Source organism: Xiphophorus hellerii, chromosome 20 (assembly GCF_003331165.1).
Source record: "Xiphophorus hellerii strain 12219 chromosome 20, Xiphophorus_hellerii-4.1, whole genome shotgun sequence".
In the NCBI taxonomy this organism is placed as follows: Eukaryota; Metazoa; Chordata; class Actinopteri; order Cyprinodontiformes; family Poeciliidae; genus Xiphophorus; species Xiphophorus hellerii.
The window spans coordinates 25,621,398-25,642,193 of record NC_045691.1 but is presented as its reverse complement, the minus strand read 5'-3'; the positions used below and the strand labels follow the sequence as shown (position 1 = coordinate 25,642,193).

At 40.5% G+C, this 20,796-nt stretch overlaps 1 protein-coding gene across 5 annotated transcripts in view; it reads left to right on the top strand.

Moving 5' to 3' along the window:
- The window catches only part of sulf2a (sulfatase 2a), a 53,792-nt gene that overhangs the window by 31,332 nt on the left and 1,664 nt on the right, over positions 1–20,796 (top strand). For 4 of the 5 annotated variants that reach the window (XM_032549887.1, XM_032549885.1, XM_032549888.1 and 1 more), the window contains 19 exons: positions 3,949–4,213; positions 6,129–6,368; positions 6,466–6,617; positions 8,321–8,490; positions 10,750–10,900; positions 11,179–11,354; positions 13,147–13,275; positions 13,557–13,613; positions 13,716–13,845; positions 14,699–14,906; positions 15,228–15,486; positions 17,655–17,751; positions 17,858–17,952; positions 18,025–18,084; positions 18,167–18,333; positions 18,508–18,650; positions 18,826–18,934; positions 19,026–19,059; positions 20,723–20,776. In XM_032549887.1, the coding sequence (XP_032405778.1) occupies positions 4,018–4,213; positions 6,129–6,368; positions 6,466–6,617; positions 8,321–8,490; positions 10,750–10,900; positions 11,179–11,354; positions 13,147–13,275; positions 13,557–13,613; positions 13,716–13,845; positions 14,699–14,906; positions 15,228–15,486; positions 17,655–17,751; positions 17,858–17,952; positions 18,025–18,084; positions 18,167–18,333; positions 18,508–18,650; positions 18,826–18,934; positions 19,026–19,059; positions 20,723–20,776 (2,627 nt within the window). In that variant the 5' untranslated portion in view covers positions 3,949–4,017. The remainder of the gene's footprint in view (positions 1–3,948; positions 4,214–6,128; positions 6,369–6,465; positions 6,618–8,320; positions 8,491–10,749; positions 10,901–11,178; positions 11,355–13,146; positions 13,276–13,556; positions 13,614–13,715; positions 13,846–14,698; positions 14,907–15,227; positions 15,487–17,654; positions 17,752–17,857; positions 17,953–18,024; positions 18,085–18,166; positions 18,334–18,507; positions 18,651–18,825; positions 18,935–19,025; positions 19,060–20,722; positions 20,777–20,796) is intronic. The other variant, XM_032549889.1, reaches the window with a different exon arrangement.

Here is a 20,796-nt window from a genome sequence, read left to right as displayed (position 1 = left end):
ACAGCGCATCGCCTCGGGTCAGAGATCAGATGTTCCCCTGGGGAAGAGGCAGCGCATGCCCCGGGTGTTGGAAACCAGAGCAAATATAGCCCTGTCATACATTTTACCTCAGACTCTAATGTACACAGTCACACAGTCGATTTGCATGTGTAGGTGTGTGCGATGCAGAACCACGGAGGATGGGAAGGAGGAGGGAAGAGACGTAGATATTGGTGCAATAGGGAGGTCCTTAATGAGCACAATCCGGACACTATGGAGCAGAAATGGTGTTGGAACGCAGCGCCGCCGCATTCAGAGCGCAATAAATCTGCTGGGATCCTGTGATTAAGCGCAGCAATTTGTTGGAGTGCTGGTGAAGATGTGTGAAAAGCTTTGAAATAAATACATCTTTTATTGAATGGACATTATCTCACCCTGAAAAAAAAGTAGAAAAATCAACCCTTCATTTGGTATAGGCACATCTGCCTCACTTTTTCCACTTGACGTCCTCCCACAACATTTCTGAAAGGTTGGACCACACTGACGCAGGGATCTTTGATTATTTCTCTAAATTGCTCTCTTGCATGCTCTCTTCTTTTAGCTAACCCCTGTGGGATTTAGATCTGGATACTTATATGCATGGAAGAAGGATGACTTTGTCTCTAAATCATTTATACGCCCTTATTCTGCTGAAAGATCAGTTTTAGACTCGTTTTTAGCTAATTGCCAGAATCCACCAGATTTGAATTTGGTGTTTTTAAAACGTTTATGAAGCCGTTCACTTTAGCAAGGTTTCCAGGGTGTTTTCAGGAGAAACAAGCCAACACCACCACACACCCTCTACCGTGCCTAACAGCGAACCTGACTATGATTCACCCTTTGTTTCCTGAAAAACGCCCCTGGAGTGTTTAGTCACTGAAAGGTTCAACCTCAGTCTCATTTGGCCACAGCACATGGCTCCAGTTAAAAGCCTAGATGGATCCATCTAGACACAGAAGCTGTTAAAGCATCTGCCATTTTTTTCTTCCAGATAAAAAAGTGCCCAACTGAAATCCTTTCTTTTTTGTTAGTGTGTTGTGTAAAGCGAAAGACAGCATATGGCTATTGATTTGAAATAGGGAGATACCTGATGTTCACAGTATCAAACTGGTGGATACACTTGAGCACCTGGCTTCCAAAATGTCTACTGCTGGTTGCTATGGAGATTTTGTTACCCACCAATATGCTACTAACCACTCCCAAATCCTGAGCTTTGGAGAATTTGCATTGGCTCTGTGAGCATTGGGCCGCTCTCTGTGTAAGAGAAATGCCCCCAGAAAACCGAATGTCGTAGATCATTAATTAGAACCCAGTGTGACAAAGTAAATATTAATTTATTTTTTTATTTTTTATTTTTTTGAACATTCTTTATTTAAGAATATTATGAATCCAACATATATGCATATGTATATTTATACTTGCACTTACATTAAAAAAATAAATAAAATAAAAAAAAAACACATTAGGGGGCTCAGCAAACATTTAAGTCCATTTCGGCAATTGACATTTCTTAGAAAGGTCCTGATGTTCTCACCTGAAAGGGAAGTTTACATATCCAGTGACTTCCATTAAAAGAGAAAGACAGAGGAGGCTTTTTATGACCCATAGCATCTTTATCAGTGTGACCATCCAAAGTGGGAAATAGCTGGGGTCCATACACTCAGAAAAATGTCCATTTTTACCTGAAGGTTTGCTGTTATCTTTTCCATTATATACACATTCTTCAATCTTTCTTGCCATTGTTGAAGTGTGGGAGGCAAAAGCTTGAGTCAGGACAGAGTTATCATTTTCCTTGCTACTAGTAGCAGAATCTGTAGTAACTGGACTTCCTTTTTCCCAATATCTTCTCCTGAGGTCAAACCCAATATATAATGTAGTGGGTTCAGTGGTAACGTGACCCTAAGTATTTTTTTAATTTCTGTCTGAACCCCCTGCCAGAAAGGAATCAGTACTGGGCAGTCCCAAAAAATGTGGGTGTTATCCCCAATCTGATTACAGTTCCTCCAGCACGTAAATATTCATTTTAATTTTAAAAGTAACGCATTAGATTATTGTAAAGGGATTATTAGGAGTACCAACAATTATCCCACTAGTAGTTTTGTTAAAGATTTCCCCCCGACTTTATAAATATACTCAAATACAGGTTGAATTTTTCCTAAAAATGTGTGAGATTCTGCTGCTGCAATAAAAGACATTTCCATTTCAACCATTTTACGCTTGGTGCCAACAAATCTGTCTGCCTCTGAATAACAGAGTAGCCCGTGCGCATCCAGACTCAATTAAATATCTACATTTGTTCATTTTCTGCAGATTATCAATGTGCGAGAGAAGGAATGCGAAAGTCTCTCATACACACACACACACAAAATATCCAGACCCTCCCCTCTCCATGACAGCGGAACAGCTCAGCAGACACGCAGATGCTGCATGATGTTAACTGCGCTTGTAGCTGCGGTCACTGGGCCGTGTCGCGGCTCCAGCTATGTGTCATCATTAATTAGACACAACATTTGAGCTTCCTTTTTTTGCTGTCAGTTACCCATTGAATTGTGTGAAGCACCAAAATAACAGCTTATTTAAAAAGTGTGTTAATGCGAGGCATTGATTTCAGCAGCCGATGAACACTGGAAAGGCAGGTTCTTGTTTTATATTTGAACACTACATCATACTACATGTAATTCATTAAAAAAAATACTTGTAACATCTTCCTTATCTTCCATGTAGGTCACTTCTGCTTCACCATTCAGGAGTCTAGCAGGAAAATAGACTTGTTTCGCCTTTATGCTCCCTGAACAATCACTTTCCGGTGCATCTTTTTCAACTGTGGGAATAACAGTGATGTAGCACACATTATTCTTGGGTTCTGTCAAGTCTAGAAAATCTAAAACATCTGATATTTTAAGAATTGTGTAAAAAAAAAAAAAAAAACTCCAGATAAATACAGCGCACACCCAAACGTTAGGTACCTAGCATAGCGCTGTCTATGTGGTATGCTAGCGGCTAGCCAGGCTTACATTTACACTTCTTACAATCAAAAAATGCCTGCAGATATCAAATTCTCACTATATATTATTGGAAAACCCTTTTAAAGAATATATGTACAAAATATTTTAGCAATATTTGTTTGTTAAAGTATTTTATTCGCTTGTTCTTGTACTCGATTTAGACATTTAGCTCCAGCAAAGAGAAACATGAAATTGATATTGCTCACAGTCGACAACCCGTTTTATTTTGTAACTTCAGTTAGCTGCCCAAAGCCAAAACAACATTTTTAGAGATTCCAGCAGTAAATTTTTTAAAATTTTTTTCAAAACTGGCAACAATTTTTGGTGGTGGGATTAAACAGTTTTGCTGACTTTACATAATAAGAATTTGTCACTTTCTTAACATATTATGAGAGTGTTTGTATTGAGCTTGGTTTCAATTACAGATATAATTTTTATGCTTTAATGTTCACAAATATTTCCTTTTTTACGTAAACTGATTACTTGCTGGTACTTAAAATTAGCATTTGTAAACTTTTTCCTCCCTTCTCACAATCTGTCCTGCTTTTCTCCTCCTGTTACTCCTTCACCTCCACCCCTCCTCCTGACCCCACACCGCCCTTCATCCCTCCTGTCCACAAAACCCTCTCAGGGAGAGGTGAGTCTTGAGCTGGCCCGAGTCCCAGGCCCATTAGCCCCAGCCTGGCAGCCATGTGCTCATCACCAGCGATCATTACAACCAGCCAATGACACCACTCTAATGCATCATTAATGATTGATTAACGAGCTGAGCTCAGCCCAATCGGGTGCATTTGAACGGAAGAACACCCTGTAATGGCTGCGTATGGCTTGCATCTGCTAATTTTTTCCTTGTGTGCGTGTGTGTGTGTTCGTTGGTTTTAAATGTTTTGTTCTTATCAGAGTCCTCCTGTGTTCTGTTTCACAGGCTACAGAGAGATCTGTCGACTCCCCGTGTGGTGAATGAAGGACTGAGGCTGTGCTGTAAGCTGAAAAGATGGCAGGGCGACGACACCCTGCCGTTCCCCCTCTTCTTCTCCTACTTGTCTTGGTGGGAGTTACTTCTGAGGCGCAGGGCTCCAGCTACCTGTCTGGGTTTCGCCTCAGGTCTCGCTTGCAGAGGGACCGCCAGATGAGAAACGTCCGGCCCAACATCATTCTTATTCTCACAGATGATCAGGATATAGAACTGGGTAAGATGACTTCTGTGGTTGTACAGTTCTGTGGAAAAACTATTTACCCGCTTACAGAGTTCTCCTGTTTTCACGTTTTTTGTGTTTTTGTTTATTTTGTAATAGCCCACCTTGTGTAAAATCAAGAAATTAATGCAATTACCCACATTTCTAGTTTAGTTTCACCAACAACTCCCAGGCCTGTTTCATCTCAACAAAGCCTCTTTAACAACATGAATATGCTTGTAGGATGTGATCTTAAAAGCAGCACATCTTCCCCTGATTTAAACTTATGATTTCTTAATCATAAGTCTATGATTAAGAAAAGTCATCATCAGACTTCCATCAGCCTGGAAAATGATTATCCACAAACGGAGAAAACATGGAACAATGACGAACCTTCTCAGGAGTGGCCAGTTTACCAGATGCACTCCAAGAAATCATTGAAGACTCATCCAGAAAGTCACAAAATTACAAAGAACAAAGTCTTGAGCAGCATAGGTCTCTTTGGGTTAAAGATGAAAATCACTGCTGAGCAAAACAAACATAAAGGCCTGTCTCACATTGATGATCGCCAAGAGTCTTGGGAAACCATTCTGTGGACAGCAAGGCGTGCAACCTTGTCAGATCTGTCAAAAAAAGAAAAAATATTCACCAACTGAACGTCATGCGGACAGTGGTGTAAGTGTAAAAGCCTCAGAACCTGGAAAACATCTTGATAGAATCATGAATTATGCTCTTTACCACAAAATCCTCACAGAAAGACCTTAAGCACAAGCTAGACCTAGATTATGCAGAAAATCGATTGATCCACAGCACACCACCAAGTCCACCTGTGAACGGGTAGAAATCATCAAATGAAGGATTTTGAAGTAGGCTAGCCAAAGTCTGTACTAAAATCTCATTGAGATGCTGTGATCTGACCTGAAACAGGCTGTTCATGCTCCAGAAACCCTCCAGTGTGACTGGATTTAAACAGATCTGCAAAGAACACTGGGCCAACATTCCTCCACCTTACAGGAAAAGACTGATTGACAGTGATTGTTGCCAAATTTGCCACAACCAGTTATCAGAATTAGGAGCAATTACTATTCTGTATCCCAGCAGGTTGTTTTGAATAGCTATTCATCTTCATAAATAAGATGAAGCATTTACTCTTACATCTTTTTCTGGTTCAGAAAATCTGCTTTACAATCTGAAACCTTCAAGCACAAATAAAGGAAGTAAAAAGAGGAAATCTATAATGTGTACATATAATTCTGTCTTTGCTTTTGTTCCGTTATTTTAGATATTCTGTCCATGTCAGTCGGACAACATTTGTAAGAGAAAACCAACCTAAGCCGCTCCCTGGCAACGTAACAGCTGGCTCAGTCCAAGTCATGTTTCTCCCCTTTGCCAGCTCCGTTTCTGACATGAATTAAGGTCAGCCCATAGCTTCCATTGTCTGATTGCCAAACTCTGGCCATCTCCTTAACCGCTTGAGTCCTTTAGCAACATATTGGATTGGAGTAGCGGCATAATGGCCTCTGTGACATCTTTTGTCCTCATGTGATGGCAGTGAGAAGGCAGCCATTGAAGGAGGAATTTATGGTCAAGCATCTGTTTCCCCAAACAATCACCATCAGTCTGAAAAGCCTTTGGTACACAGAAATCTAAATGGGTCACACTTTACCAAAAAGATTTATTTCCCCATTTAAGTCCAGCACTTTTTTTTTCCTCTCCAATTTTATTCCTATTATTTTTACCCTCTCCTGTAAGTGTATATTTACATTTTCCCAGCTGTGCTTCTAGAATTTCCAGATTAAAAAAATGAAAAATTCTCACCTTGAGTTCTTTATATTCCAGTTGTTAGCCTTTGAATGTAACCCTCCCAGCCCTGCCCCAATATTAAATCCTCTTTTTTTCTCTCTTCCTCTCTACATCCCCGCTCTCTCAGGCTCAATGCAGTCCATGAACAAAACTCGCCACATCATGGAGAAGGGAGGCACACATTTCTCAAACGCTTTCTCCACCACCCCCATGTGCTGCCCATCCCGCTCCTCCATCCTGACGGGGAAGTACGTGCACAACCACCACACTTACACCAACAACGAGAACTGCTCCTCGCCCTCGTGGCAGGCGCACCACGAGCCGCACACGTTCGCCGTGCACCTCAACAACTCCGGCTACAGAACGGGTCGGTACTTTCGTGACAGCCTTCACGTTTTTATCGAAGTCCTGAGAACTCGAGCAAAAAAGATCTTTAATGTCTTTGCTCCCGATTCTTCACCCAGCGTTCTTCGGAAAGTATCTGAACGAGTACAATGGCTCCTATGTGCCACCTGGCTGGAAGGAATGGGTGGCGCTGGTGAAAAACTCCCGCTTCTACAACTACACCCTCTGCAGAAATGGAGTACGGGAGAAACACAGCAGCGACTACCCAAAGGTATTGATATTCCATTACTTCTTTAAATGCCCCCAAACAATTTCCTACTTTAGAAAATTAGTTATTATAGTATAAATTTTAAGCACTTCACATTTAGAGATTATTGTTACTAGACACACAGTATTGGGTTGTCCACTCAAATCATTGAATTCATGTGTTAGAATGTTTACCAATCAGGGATGTAATGTGGTGGCGCTGGGGTTAAACACAACCCACATAAGGAGGCCTTAGTCCTATTGCAGGTTCAATTCCCGGCCTGGCGACCTTTGCCGCATGTCTTCCCCCTTCTCTCATTACCCTCTTTCCTGTCATTCTCTCATTACCCTTTTTCCCTTTCCTGTTTCCTGTCAATTAACTATCAAATAAAGGCCACTAGAGCCAATAAAACCTTAATAAAAATTAAAAAATTAAAAAAGAATGTTTACTAATCAGCGATGAAGTCCTAGGATATGTATAATCAGAGAGCGGGGTCAAAGGGTGATAAGTTGCTTAGTGCCTAGAGATCACTTTCTGCAGAGTAAACAGCTTCACATGGTTCTCAGATCAGCTCAAGAAAGGCGCATAGAGAGCTTTGGGGAAGGAGTTTCCATTGGGAAAGCGGCTACATCCAAGTTTTATATTTCAAGGTGTAAGACGAATAATTAGATGCAGTGGTGTAAAGGACATTACATCTAGATTCCACAACAATGGAGTGGCGTTCTTTCCTGTCAGTCCGACAATCTAATGGAGGAGTCCTGGTTTGACATTGGTCAGAGGAACGGCACTTACCTGACTGCATTATGTTAAGTTTGGTGAAAAGAGGATAATGATATGGGGCCGTCGTTTTTGGTGTTGTGTTCAGTTCCTTAACTCCGGTGAGTGGAACCATTAATTCTTCAGCATACAAAGATAATTTGGACAATTTCAAGGTCTTAGCTTTGTGGGAACAGTGTGGGAACGGCCCCTTCCTGCTCCAACATTACTGCCTACCAGCACACAAAGAAAGATTTGTCAAGAAACGAATTTAGTGAGGGAAAACTCTGGTTGAGCTGTACAAAGTCCTCAACTTTATAGATCACCTCAAATTAAAATGGAAACCATCAACCATGTCCCGCATCAGTGTATGACCTCACAAATGGGTTTCAGAGGAATAGTCCAAAATTCCCATAATAACACTAAAATACTTTCCCTGAGTAGTTGCATCTTTTATAGCTCCTAAAAGGTGAGGCGACATTATATTAAAGGGGCCATATTTTGTGTTTTCCAGGCACACAGTGCCATTTTATAGCATAATCAGTTAACTAGGTTGACTTCAGTTGTTATAAAAATACCATAATAAAATATCATACTTCCAAATTGTAAACCCTTAAAGTTCTCTTTAAAAACTGAAACTCCTCCTTCAGGAAGTCATCACAGCATCGCTCCTCTATTAAGCCTTCTCAAAATTCTTTACCTCATTTACAAATATGTGAACTATTGCAGAAACTGTGTAGAATTAAAATAAAATCAATAATTTAACCAAATGTGTACATGATGCATACCCTGCTATACTCCTGCTAATACAAGCAGTGGATTGATCGAACGAGTCTCATCAGTTTGAGAAAGTAAAAAACGGGATTTATTAGTATTTGACACTGACCCAACATAGCAACATACGCTTTGACATCTGCTCTATTGTCATTGACTGCTGAGTGCCTGGTGGGCAATAATTGCTTGTTCCACAGGACTACCTGACGGATATCATCACCAACAACAGCATCAACTACTTCCGGATGTCCAAGAGGATTTACCCTCACCGGCCGGTCCTGATGGTCCTGAGCCATGTGGCTCCGCACGGTCCAGAGGACTCCGCCCCGCAGTACAGCGCTGCCTTTCCCAACGCCTCTCAGCACATGTAAGACACAGAAGCTTGAAAGTTTGGGAACAGTTGGGATACATCAGCAAAAAAAAGTCAATTGTTATGTGTAAGGAAATGTACAGTACTTGTATTCAAAATAATTGAACAAATGAAAACTTGCATGCTGCGCCTGTTTGTATTCAGCATCCCAGAATCAACACTTTGTAAATTCATGTTTGTAGGCTAGTAGATCAGTCAGATTGCAGGGAAAACATTAGCAAAAAGTAAAAGTCTTTCAACAAGCTCTTAATTAGATTTTTGCCTGGTCTTTAGCTGGGTCTTTCTGACAGATGAATGCACTTTGATCTAAACCCATTGCTCTTAAACTATGGTACAAGTACCACTGACTGGTACAAAATGGATGACAGCAAACCAAAACCTTGCATCTGATCTGGAGAGAGCATCTTTGTTTACTTTTGATCAACTTGCTGCTAACATCACGAGAAATAACAATGGATTCCTCTTGACTTTATTAATTAAAACCATTTATCAACAGAGTACAAATAAGCCATTTACGGCAGCCATATTGGATTTTGAGGTCGATTTGGGGAAGAAATATCCAGCTTTTTCACTCTGAATTTGGAAAGCTTTCCTGTTTGTTTTTCCAACCAGGAAGAGGGAAAATGAGATTTGGGAACTGAAAGGTCTCTTTCAGGGCGATGTCGCGTCCGGTTGAGTATTAATTTGGTGACTTCTTAAGTCAATTGTTTGCAGTGGATTTCAGTTATGGTGTCAGTGTAATAGGGGTTATCAAATCACAACACAGTTTTTTAGATAAAAAAAAAGTGTGTGGCGCAACCAGTGCTCATAATTCTTCCACCTTATAGTTCTGTTGTACTTTGTTTTGGTCCATCAACTACAATCCTTTAAAAAATGCATCAAAAACCATTATTGTAGCACGACAAAATGTAAGGATGTTTAAGGGGTCGACAGCTTTCGCAAGGTTCTGTATTTCTCTCACTATTCATGCTCAATTAAACTGCAAGGTGTTTGAACAAAAAGTTTTTGTTTTTTTTCATCGTGGAGAATTTGTGTGATCTCTGTGGGACAAAGATGACAAGTACACGGTACATCTTTACTTTTTCACTGCCGTTTGGTAACAAATGACTCATCCCTGTGTTCACGTTTCTTCTCATATGACCCAGAATAATACAAATTTTATAATCTGAGCTGGATGTCATCTTCCACTGCTTACAGTAGGCTGTTGGCAGCATTGGTGCCTCTGCATGCACAGCCAGCGTTTTTATTTTTTTTTCTTCTTTTGCTCCAGTTTGTTTGGCTCGAGTGTTCATGTTAGTATTGTTAATTTGTACTGTTTTGCCAGCTATGATCACAAATTGGAATAAATGATGTACTTTTAATGCGTAGGTAATGATTTCGTCGTGCATATGAACAACCGCGTACCTCTTTCATTCGAGCCTCTTGTTTGTTATTTTTCTGACCTTCTGTACCTCTGACTGCCTCTTTATAGCTGCTGGCTAATAGTAAACCCACTATTGGCCTCCAGAGAAGGATCCAAGGCCAGTAATGAGATTGTAGTTACTATTCCCTCCCTTGGCCCACCCTCCCCTCAAACCCGTACTGCTTCATCTAATCCCTCCAGCATCATTAACCTGTACCACACTGGCTTTGTACAGAGAAGACTCAGAAGATTCAACCTCCGTGTCTTTGTGGAAACTTTTAATTGCTGCTTCTCCATAAATGCGCTCCCCCTTGAGTTTTTGATGCTGCAAAGTCCTTTTTTATTTCTCCGTTTCTTTTTGTCCTGAACTTTACAATCTATTTGACTTACAGAAGAAAAAAAAACAGTGATACTTTTTTTTTTTTTTTTTTTTTTTTACTTCCAATCAGTCCACCTTAGCATTTATTCCCGTTAGCTCTTTGGCACTTATTATTTCCAACTTATTAAATGTCAACATGGAGCGGAGTTAAATTTTCATTAAAATGCGCAACCGTATTGATTAGCACGTTAGCATTTTTACATTGCTTATATAAGATTCGTTATAACACTGAATAAATGGTTGTCTTTCGATTCTGGAAAGTCATTAGGCTTCGCCAGCAGAAAAAGATGCTGCGTCTGCACAACAGAACCATAAACATTTTACGATAGCTTGGAGATATAGCATTTACCTTAAATCGTGCCGTCTGTATAAACAACACATTTTTAATATGAAATCCTTGTCAATAATGGAGAGTTTTAGTAGTTGATCATTTGTAGCTCATTATTTTCTTCTTCTTTTTTTCCTCCCTCCAAAGAACGCCGAGCTACAACTATGCTCCCAACCCAGACAAGCACTGGATCCTGCGCTACACTGGCCCAATGAAGCCTGTCCACATGCAGTTCACCAACATGCTCCAGCGCAGGAGGATGCAGACGCTGCTGTCCGTGGACGATAGTGTGCAAAAGGTACGCAGTGAGCCAGACAGAGGCTTTAAACACACATCAACCCTTAAACATGGACGCACACGTACCGCCCGTCTGACAGCTGGCGGTCCTGGGAGATCTGTGCTTGTTCTGACTGGGACTGGGGTAATGAATTCACTGACACACTTGGTAAATTGTTCAATCTCCTTTTCCTTGAAACTGGCACAAGGGATTTGAGCTATCAAACAAAAAGTGTAACTTTTTTCTTTTTGTTCTTTTCCACCCCGTGTGCCTGCTCAATGAGTTGCGTCTCCCCGTAGGTGTACAACATGCTGGTGGAGACGGGAGAACTGGACAACACCTACCTCATTTACACCTCGGATCACGGCTATCATATCGGTCAGTTTGGGCTGGTAAAGGGCAAATCAATGCCCTACGAGTTCGATATTCGCGTGCCGTTCTACATACGGGGGCCTAATGTGGAGCAAGGCACTACGTGAGTATTTCTCCTACCATGCTCATTTTCCTGACTGCAAAATTAGTCACTTTGCTGTACTAAAGTCCTCACTCTTTTGCGTATGATCACATTGTATCATGTTGAAATCTCAGTCTTTGACGTGTTTTATTAGGATCATATTTGATAAACTGGCAGGAAGTAGTGCATGATTTATGATTTAACAGGTTTGATTAAACCTGATGATTTAACTAAGGCATTGAAAAAGCACACAAAACTTTTCATAATGTTTTACTTTCAAAATGTGATAAAAATTATATCCTTTTCCTTCATCTTCACAATTATCCACTATATTGCAATAGTTTATCACATACAACCCCAATAAAACAAATGTGTTGTTTTATTGTGACAGAATGTGAAATATTTCAAAGCATTATGGGTACTGTGAATTTGAATTATGATCTTTTTATTCTGATACCCCAGAATGAAGTCTGGTGCAAGAAAGAAGTCAACTAATTAGTGATAATTTCTCTTTTTCTCACATTTTATGTTAATATTTTGTTGGGATTTTATGTGATGGATTAGAAAAAAAGTACATAGTTGTAAAGTGGAAGGGAAATGATACACAATTTTCAAAGTTCTGTACAAATAAATCTCAAAGAAAAGGCCAGAGGTGAGGAGAGGACCTAGAAATTGTGCTCAAGTAAGAGCAGAACAACTTCAACATATTTTTACTGAAGTAAAAGTAAAAAGTAGCCGTCCAAGAAACTACTCAAGGGTAAAAAATGTACCGAGTATCTGATCCCTGACGTCAACCATTTAATATTTTAAAAATACATCATCAAACAGACCAAAATTTAAATAATTCATGTAAAAACATAACTACAACATAACAAAATCAGAAAGAAGAAAAATGTTTGCAAATCAAATTTTTTCAATATGAAACTTTCAAAAACCGCAGGTGTGTCTGTGAGTCTGGTGCATTTTTGGTTAAAACAAGCTGGTCTGAAGTCAGTATTCAGAAATTTTATCTAATTAAAAGTAGCAATAATTAAAAGCAGCGATACTCGCTAACCTTACCAAACATAAAGAACCAGCATCTAGTTTTATCAGAGCGAGAATGCAGAGAAACCCCTACTAGTTTATAAATTACTTATTCCTATCAAACACGGGGAACCAACATGTAGTTTTATACTTTTACCTTTTTCTCTTTCTTTTATTTTTGTTGTTTTGTTTGTATTTCCTTCTAATTCATGTAAAGCACTTTGAACTGCCTTGTTGCTGAAAATGTGCTTTATAAATAAAATTACCTAACTTTACTATGAAGTAACTTTACTTGAAACACTTTTGTTCTTTCTGATTTTGTTATTTTGTAGTATGTTTTACATGAGAAGTACTAAAAGGAAAAAGTACAGCCTAGTGACAATACTCCTAAACATATATATATTTCCAAAACGTTATTCATGTTTATATAACTAAATGTAATTAGATACAACCAAACTCTCAGTGTGACATGCATATGTACTCCGCCTGCTTTATTCTGATACCAAAAATTAACTAAGGCATTGAAAAAGCACACAAAACTTTTCATAATGTTTTACTTTCAAAATGTGATAAAAACTATATCCTTTTCCTTCATCTTCACAATTATCCACTATATTGCAATAGTCTATCACATACAACCCCAATAAAACAAATGTGTTGTTTTATTGCGACAGAATGTGAAATATTTCAAAGCATTATGGGTACTTTTGCAATATTTCCCATATATGTTGTTGGGGGCGGTGGGAAACAACATTATGATGATCACGTTGAGTTTCCTGTTTCTTGGCAGAAATCCTCACATCGTGTTGAACGTTGACCTGGCACCGACTATGCTGGAGATGGCAGGCGTCGATATTCCTGCCGAAATGGACGGCAAGTCCATCCTGAAACTTCTGGCCTCGGATCGACCAATGAACAGGTGAACACGCTCGGCGTCTCAGCATTCCATCGACGGTTCCTGGACGACATTTAGAAAAGGGAAGGGTGAAACAGACCGAGTCAAATGGGGATTGAGCTAGAATTTTTTTTTTTTTTACCATAACGAAGCGCTTTGTCGTACATAATGATATTCACAATTCAAACATAGAGGTACAGCATCATTATCTTTTAAGGGAGCGTGGCATTTCGAAATGGCGCAGATGTTTGCTCACTGCAAATATCACAGTCTGGTTTTTTTTCTCTTTTTTACTGATTTCTCAGGTTCCAGTTGAACAGGAAGGGGAAAACATGGAGAGACTCCTTCCTGGTGGAGAGGGGGTATGTTTTATTGATTGACCTTTTTGTAAGACGCATTCTCATTCAAGGCGCCGTGTTCTGGCAGCATCGGCCTCCCTGTCAATGTTCTGTCTGTTCTTTCAGGAAGCCTCCACACAAGAGAGCCGATGGGAAGGAAATGGCCCAGGAGGAAAACTTTCTGCCAAAATACCAGAGGGTGAAGGACTTGTGCCAGAAAGCAGAATATCAGACTTCATGCCAACAACCGGGACAGGTACCTGACCTGTATGAGCCAAGAAGGGGAGGCTATTCAGTTTCCAGCAAAAAAAACAGCAAACTGTGTTGCCATGGCAGGATAGTAATTTGCCATCTGTGAACGTACTGTGACGTGCAGTCACTGTAAGCTCAGGGATGCATTTGAAAATAGCATCTAATTTCTTTATAAACAAAGAGGACTGAGTCGGGATATCATTTTTTTCAAACATCTTTGAGATTTGTTCGTGATCTGGAAAAATATGTAGTGCTATATCATTAAAGGTGAACTGTTACACAGGTTAGGATAGAACGCAATGAATATGCAAAGCATGTTTATTACATTTTTTTTGCACAAAATCTTTCTTAGATAATGAGATTTTAATCTGCTCAGTTGCATCCTGAGCTCCTTTCAGAGTGATCTGTTTTAGGGCCTCTTGTCACTTTAAATCCAAATAAGCTGCTGCTGGCCATGCCCAGCAAACTCAATGTTAACAATTGCATGTGAAAATGGCTGCAAACAGATACACAACGAAAACCAGAAGCAGCAAGCGGTTTCTGGATGGTAAGTCAACAACAAAACACTTGCATTTTCCAGCAGCCATTGTACAGCCCATAAAGAGTAAAACCAGCTGCGCTGCTCTTACCTGCTTGGATTGCTCGGTAATGACTCGGTGTGACTCAACAATCGGGAGGTTTTTGAAACGGCTCATTTTCCAGACACCAAAAAGCATCAACTTATTGCCAAAACATGACTGGCTGTTTTTAGGAGCAGCAGAGACCCAAAGGGAAATATAAAAATGTGTAAAATGTACATTTTGTTTAATAGAACTCCCTTAAATACATTTCCCTTTCCTTTTTTGGTTTTGTTCCAGAAGTGGCAGTGTGTGGAGGATCCGACGGGCAAGCTGAGGCTGTATAAGTGTAAAGGCATGGCGGGTCTGTTTGCCCCTCGCATGCAGGCTCTGATGGCCAGCAGTCCCTCTACCATGTCTGTCACCTCAAACTTTGACGACTGTCACTGCGGCGACGGGGGGTTCAAAATGTCTGTCCTTAAGAAGAAGAGACTCCTAAACAAAAAGAGTGAGTTCTTTATCTCACTTGACTGTTCTGCTGTCCCAATAAGTATTATTACACCATGAATTCATCAGAAATACACGTCTTCTGTGCCTGAAAAGGAAGCAGCAGGTCTACAATCTGACATTAAAACAACCAGGTTTTCATGACTTCAGAGGCATGTGGCAGTGCTGCCACCAAGTGGTAGAGTTGAGAAATCACTCGAGTCCTAAATCATTCCAAAGAAACAAATTCGGTATATATGATGTTTGTAAAATGCATCGACTCTGATCAAAAGTGCTCAGACTGTCTTCTGTCAATCAAATGAATCTCTTTTCTATTCTGCAGAGATAAAGTCCAGTAAGGCCGTGACCAGGAAGCGCTGGGCGCGCTCCGTCTCGTTCGAGCTGGATGGAGATCTGTACGCCGTCGACTTGGACGAGGGCTACAGGCCCCTGGGATCCGGGAACGCCAGCTGGACCAGAGACAGGTGGAGAGGCGCAGCCGCCGGAGACGACGGCGAAGAATTCAGCGGAATGGGAGTCGCAGCCAAGCCAACCACCCGTGACAAGCTCACACCACCTGCTGCTTTGAAAGTCACCTACAGGTGTGTGGGGAGGGGGGGTTGGGGCATGCAAATAATCACGCTGTCAGGTCCACAGCTGCTGCATGTGTCTATCTGAATATAACTGACAGTAAGCTCTGTAAGTGTTGGCAAAAAAAGAGGTTTTGAAGCTGGATGTTTGTTCTGAAATGAAGTAATTTCTCCATGAAAGGATTTTTTTTTTTTTTTACAGATTTATAACAGCTTTATAACAGATGTAGTGATCAGAAATATGTGACTGATTTGTGACCTCTGGTTTTGGTAAAGCCGATTTCTCTTTAAAAACTATTTCTAAACAAAGCAAATGTTAATTTCTAGCCTTCCTCCTGTGAGCAGTCATTAATAATTTCTATTAGAAGCAGAGACTACGTCAGGATTACAGTGTTTGTTTATTTTAAGGATGCCTTCAGCGTCTTATGTTAGCAATTTACGTGGTTAATGTAGCTGTAAACATCAGCAACTGTTTGTATTTTCCTTAGAGAAAAAAGAGCCTTTCCTTAATTGTGAGATTTCCAAAAGACGGCCAACATTTCCAAACCCAGCATCTTTCATAGCAGACAGAGAACAGAAGCAAAACAAAACGAAAACTCAGCAACGTTGATTTACATTCAGTCTCTCTGCTGGCTGCTGAAGTCGACCCCCGGTCGTTCAGCCTCTTTGCCGATTTGATGAAACAACAACACGTGGAGACAGATTGATGTTCTGTGTTTGATGGTTCCTTTTCAAGCCAAAACAACAAGAACTGCAAACGTGCCACATTATGGAGTAAAATGATTAGCACCTGCTGAAGTCATTCTGGTGAAGTGGCTGAAAAAATACAGCTTCACACATCAATGCTTCTTCAAACGGGGTTTTACCAGTAGTTAGAAATAAAGAAAACATTTACAGAGCTGATATTCCAGCACCATATATAAGCGATTAGCAAGCTTAGCATTACTAAAACAACCCTATTGTATTCCCTAGAGACGCCTACTGGAACAGTACACATCCAGCCTGTTTCAAGATGAAACAGAGCAACTTTGCTGTGATACGTTCATCCTTCTTGTCTTGCTTTCTCTCTCTCTCTCACTTGTTCTCACCTCATTTCTCAACAGTTAGAAAATGCACTATGCTTTTTTTAAGGAGCTTTTTAGTATTTATTCTTTCTGTGACTTCAATTTTAAACCCACTTATACCAACAACAGATAACTTTGGGCGCTCTTCCAGCAATGAAGATTAAAGTGGTTGTCGCAACTTTGCAGTTGTTTGGTTTCATTATGTTCGGCGATCGGAAAAGGATTGGACTTCTGCATGTCCAACTGGCTGAAAACAAAGAAGCTAAAAATCATCCGAGTCTGGTCAACCGCTGAATCAGTTCAAGTTTATTTAATTAGGGACAGCACAGCAAACAACGTTACATGATGAAAACAAAGATCCATTGTTTTTGTACGGAGGTTTTCTAGCCATGGGCTAATTTGCAAACCCAATCCTAAATTGGATCTTTTAAAAAACAGCAAATGCAAATTAAGGATTCCCATTTCACACACATTAGGACACACACACCTGCTGACGTACTGCAACTACTAACAAGAAATGCACGAATTTACATATTGGAGAAAGAGGAGACGCATCCACAACAAGGTAGGTCGGTATACTTGTGCGTCTTTAAAACAATCTATTCTTAAGTTCTGCAGTGAAAATAAAATCTTATTAATCTTAAGTTGCTTTATGAAAGTCTAAAATAATGACAATAAAAGGTGTAGCAATTGAAAGTTTTATTAAGTATTCACAAATATAGATTTACAACATAATCCATTCAACCAAGAAATCTGTTTTTGAATGGAGATGACAAAGCCAAGTTAGAGGACGATAAGATGAAATTCAAGGAGTATTAATTTTTAATAAATTCTCAGTTTTCCATAATATTTTAACAAAAAGAAAATTGCTTTGCCAGGTATTTGATTCAATTTGAGCTTAAACTACAACTTCACTGGATTTTCAAAATATTTTTAAGCATTTTTAAAGGGATAGTTTCAGGAACAACTTTTGATTTCTGCTTTAACCTTCGGCTTCCACTGTCAGATAAATCCATTCGTTTCATTCAGGAGCATTTACACCGAATGGATTTTAAGTTTCCTTTGTGTTGTACTAAATATGCACGTATTTTTATACGTATTTTTCTCTACGTGCAGATGCTCGATCCTCATGAACGACACGGTGAAGTGTGACGGGGGCCTCTACAAGTCCCTTCAAGCATGGAAGGACCACAAACTGCACATTGAGCATGAGGTGCTCCCATTTTTTATCTAAACTCTGCCGAACCAGTCCAACGCCACAGCTTGTCCGACATATAACGTGCTCCAGGTGACTCTCTGGTTCTTCTCGCTGCTCTCAGATTGAAACCTTGCAGACCAAAATCAAGAACTTGCGTGAGGTGAAAGGTCACCTGAAAAAGGTGCGGCCAGAGGAATGCCAGTGCAACGCGCCCAGGTGAGGAAGTCATCCAAATTAAGGCCGCCACGGTGATTCACCAAGTGTGACGGCTGAAATTTGTCTCCTCAGTGATCTTCTCAAGAATAAGGAGGCTTATCTGCTAAATGTGGAGCAAATGCACTCTCTCAGGTAAAACTTTACTTCATTAGTTAAGGCCTTTTTATTTCATTTTTAATATTTCAGTCACTATAATAGATTTTGTTCCCGTCAGAATGCCGTCCAAGCAGAAGACTCAGTGGCTGCAGAAGGAGCAGAAGCGCCGAAAAAAACTGCGCAAATTCCTGAAGAGGCTCCAGAACAACGACACCTGCAGCATGCCTGGTCTGACCTGCTTCACCCACGACAACCATCACTGGCAGACCGCCCCCTTCTGGACGAGTAAGGAACAACAAATGGCTTTTCAGAAAGTGTTTTGGAACGCGTTTTCTACCTCTGCTGCCGTTTGTCACAGCAGATGAGATAAAAGCAATATTATGGCGACCTTTTTCTGAAAAGCTGTTGTTTTCTAAATCTGCCCCCTCCCTTTCCCCTTCTGCCTCCCTCTCCCTGTAGTGGGTCCGTTCTGTGCGTGCACCAGTGCCAACAACAACACATACTGGTGCCTGAGGACCATCAATGACACACACAATTTCCTGTTCTGTGAATTTGCCACCGGTTTCATGGAATACTTTGACCTCAGTACCGACCCCTACCAGGTATTTTGTTTGCACAGACACACCCATAGAGGAGGGTATAAATACTTCAACAATAATAACTATAAAAAAAAAAGAAAGCAGTGCATTCCTCTGTCCACAGGGGGTTGAGCTTTACTGACATTTTCCAGAGTTTACAAAGCGCTCGTTGACATTTTGTCCTCACTCGTTCCCGCAGCTGATAAATGCTGTCAGCACTCTGGATCGCAACGCGCTCAACTCAATGCATCAACAGCTCATGGGCTTGAGGAGCTGCAAGGGCCACAAGCAGTGCAACCCGGAGAAGGGTGAGTAAGACGCCTATCGGGGCAGAACGTGATTAGTCACTTTTTCTCGAGTCATTTCGGAGCGATGTTAATCCCTTTAACTTCCTTCCAGGGGGAAAGGAGAGGAGCCACTTCAGTGAATACGGGTATGCCTTCCTGTCTGATTACTTTCACAAGCACTCCCGGTGGAAGTAAAGCTACAAAATGAAATCAGGGAGGCTTCTGTCTGCCCAGCAAAGCTTCGTCTACAGTGCCTCACAAAAGTGAACACAACACTTTCACATTTTGTCATGTTATAAGTTCATCAGGATCGTCCCTGTTAAGACACAAAGTAGGACGTGTCTGCAAGGTGGAAGGAGAATGATACAAAAAGGGAAACGGACTCCTTACTCTACCACTAGAAAACTGCAGTGTTACCATCTGCTATCAGAAGTCACCTGATTACTAGATAGAAGGTAGCAGTGTGTGCGTTTAAATCTCAGGGTAAAACCCTGTTTAGGATTTAGAGGTTTGTTAGAAACATTACATAACAAAACAAGATAACTAAATACAGGCATCGCTTCTGACAGGCAGCACACAATTTGAGGCTGAGGTTCGGCATACCCAGCAGTCAGAGCCAGCCCGGCCCATAAGTGAATTAAGCCTCTACTTAGGGGCCCCCAGACCTTCAGGAGCCTCCCGTAAATTGTTGTTTATAAAGATTGACAATATTAGGTTTGCTTTATTGGTTTCGGCATCGATAAATTGAAAGATTACAATATTTTAAGGGAATTGTGAAGTTTACTTTATAAAAGTGCAGAAGTATAATCTTCATAGTACATCTGATGCTATGAGTTTAACGGTTTCTTTGTGTTTGAGGTTGGGTTTGTCCATAAACTCGTCTCGGCAAATAAGATCAATTATCTCTTCCCAATGTTGTCGTTTCATCCTGTTTATTCTAATATTCTTATTAGTTCAAACAAACTTATATTACTTTTAGAAATTGTGGATTATTCACTATTTAGACCAATATTATACTTTTTAGATTATTATGCAGAGAAACTCCTTCAAGCTTATTCCAGGAAAGGAATTAGAACAAACTTAGAATCCAGAGGAACTTACTACCTTAGATCAACCTTATCAGAACAAGAATTCAGAGAAACCCCTTTGGTTTGTTGTTTTTGTTGTAATTCCTTCTAATTCATTTTTAAGCACTTGGAACTGCCTTGTTGCTGAAAATATGCGCTAGAAATAAAATTACCTTGACTTACCGTATCTCTGATTGCTTTAAGCTCCACCCCCTTTTCCAGATCCCAACACATCTGGATTAAAACGCTGTTAGAGGTGCTGAAAAGGGGGACGGGACATAATGAAGTCCTGCTTACGGCCCCTTATGACTATTGGTTGTCCCCGCTAGCAGCAACAAGTGGTTCCCTTGATACTGAAAAAGTGTAAATCTGAAGGGGTGTAAAATCTTTTGCAAGGCACTGTATGATTCTGCTTACTGTCTGCGGTCAGAGGAATCAATAAAAATAATAATCTGAATTTATTTTAAGCCTCTATGTTTTATCGTAGTCCAAAACCTTTTTAGTGTAATTCAAACAAACACCAAACAGGCTAACATGCAAGCACTGCTCTGCTGTTTCTGCCGGTCCTGTTTTTGACCCCTAATGACTCATCTCTGTTTTGTGTGTGTGTGTGTGTGTGTGTGTGTGTGGGTGTGCGTGTGTGCATGCCTCTACGTGTGTACGCCGTGTGTGCGTCTATACCTGTTTGTTTCCATGCACGTGCATTTGGCCTGCGCGTGTGTACATGCTGTGCATGCCTCAGGCCAGTTCATCGTCGAAAGAGGCCAAAAATGAAGAAGCCCTCGTCCAAGTCGCTGTGAGTTTGTCATAACCCAT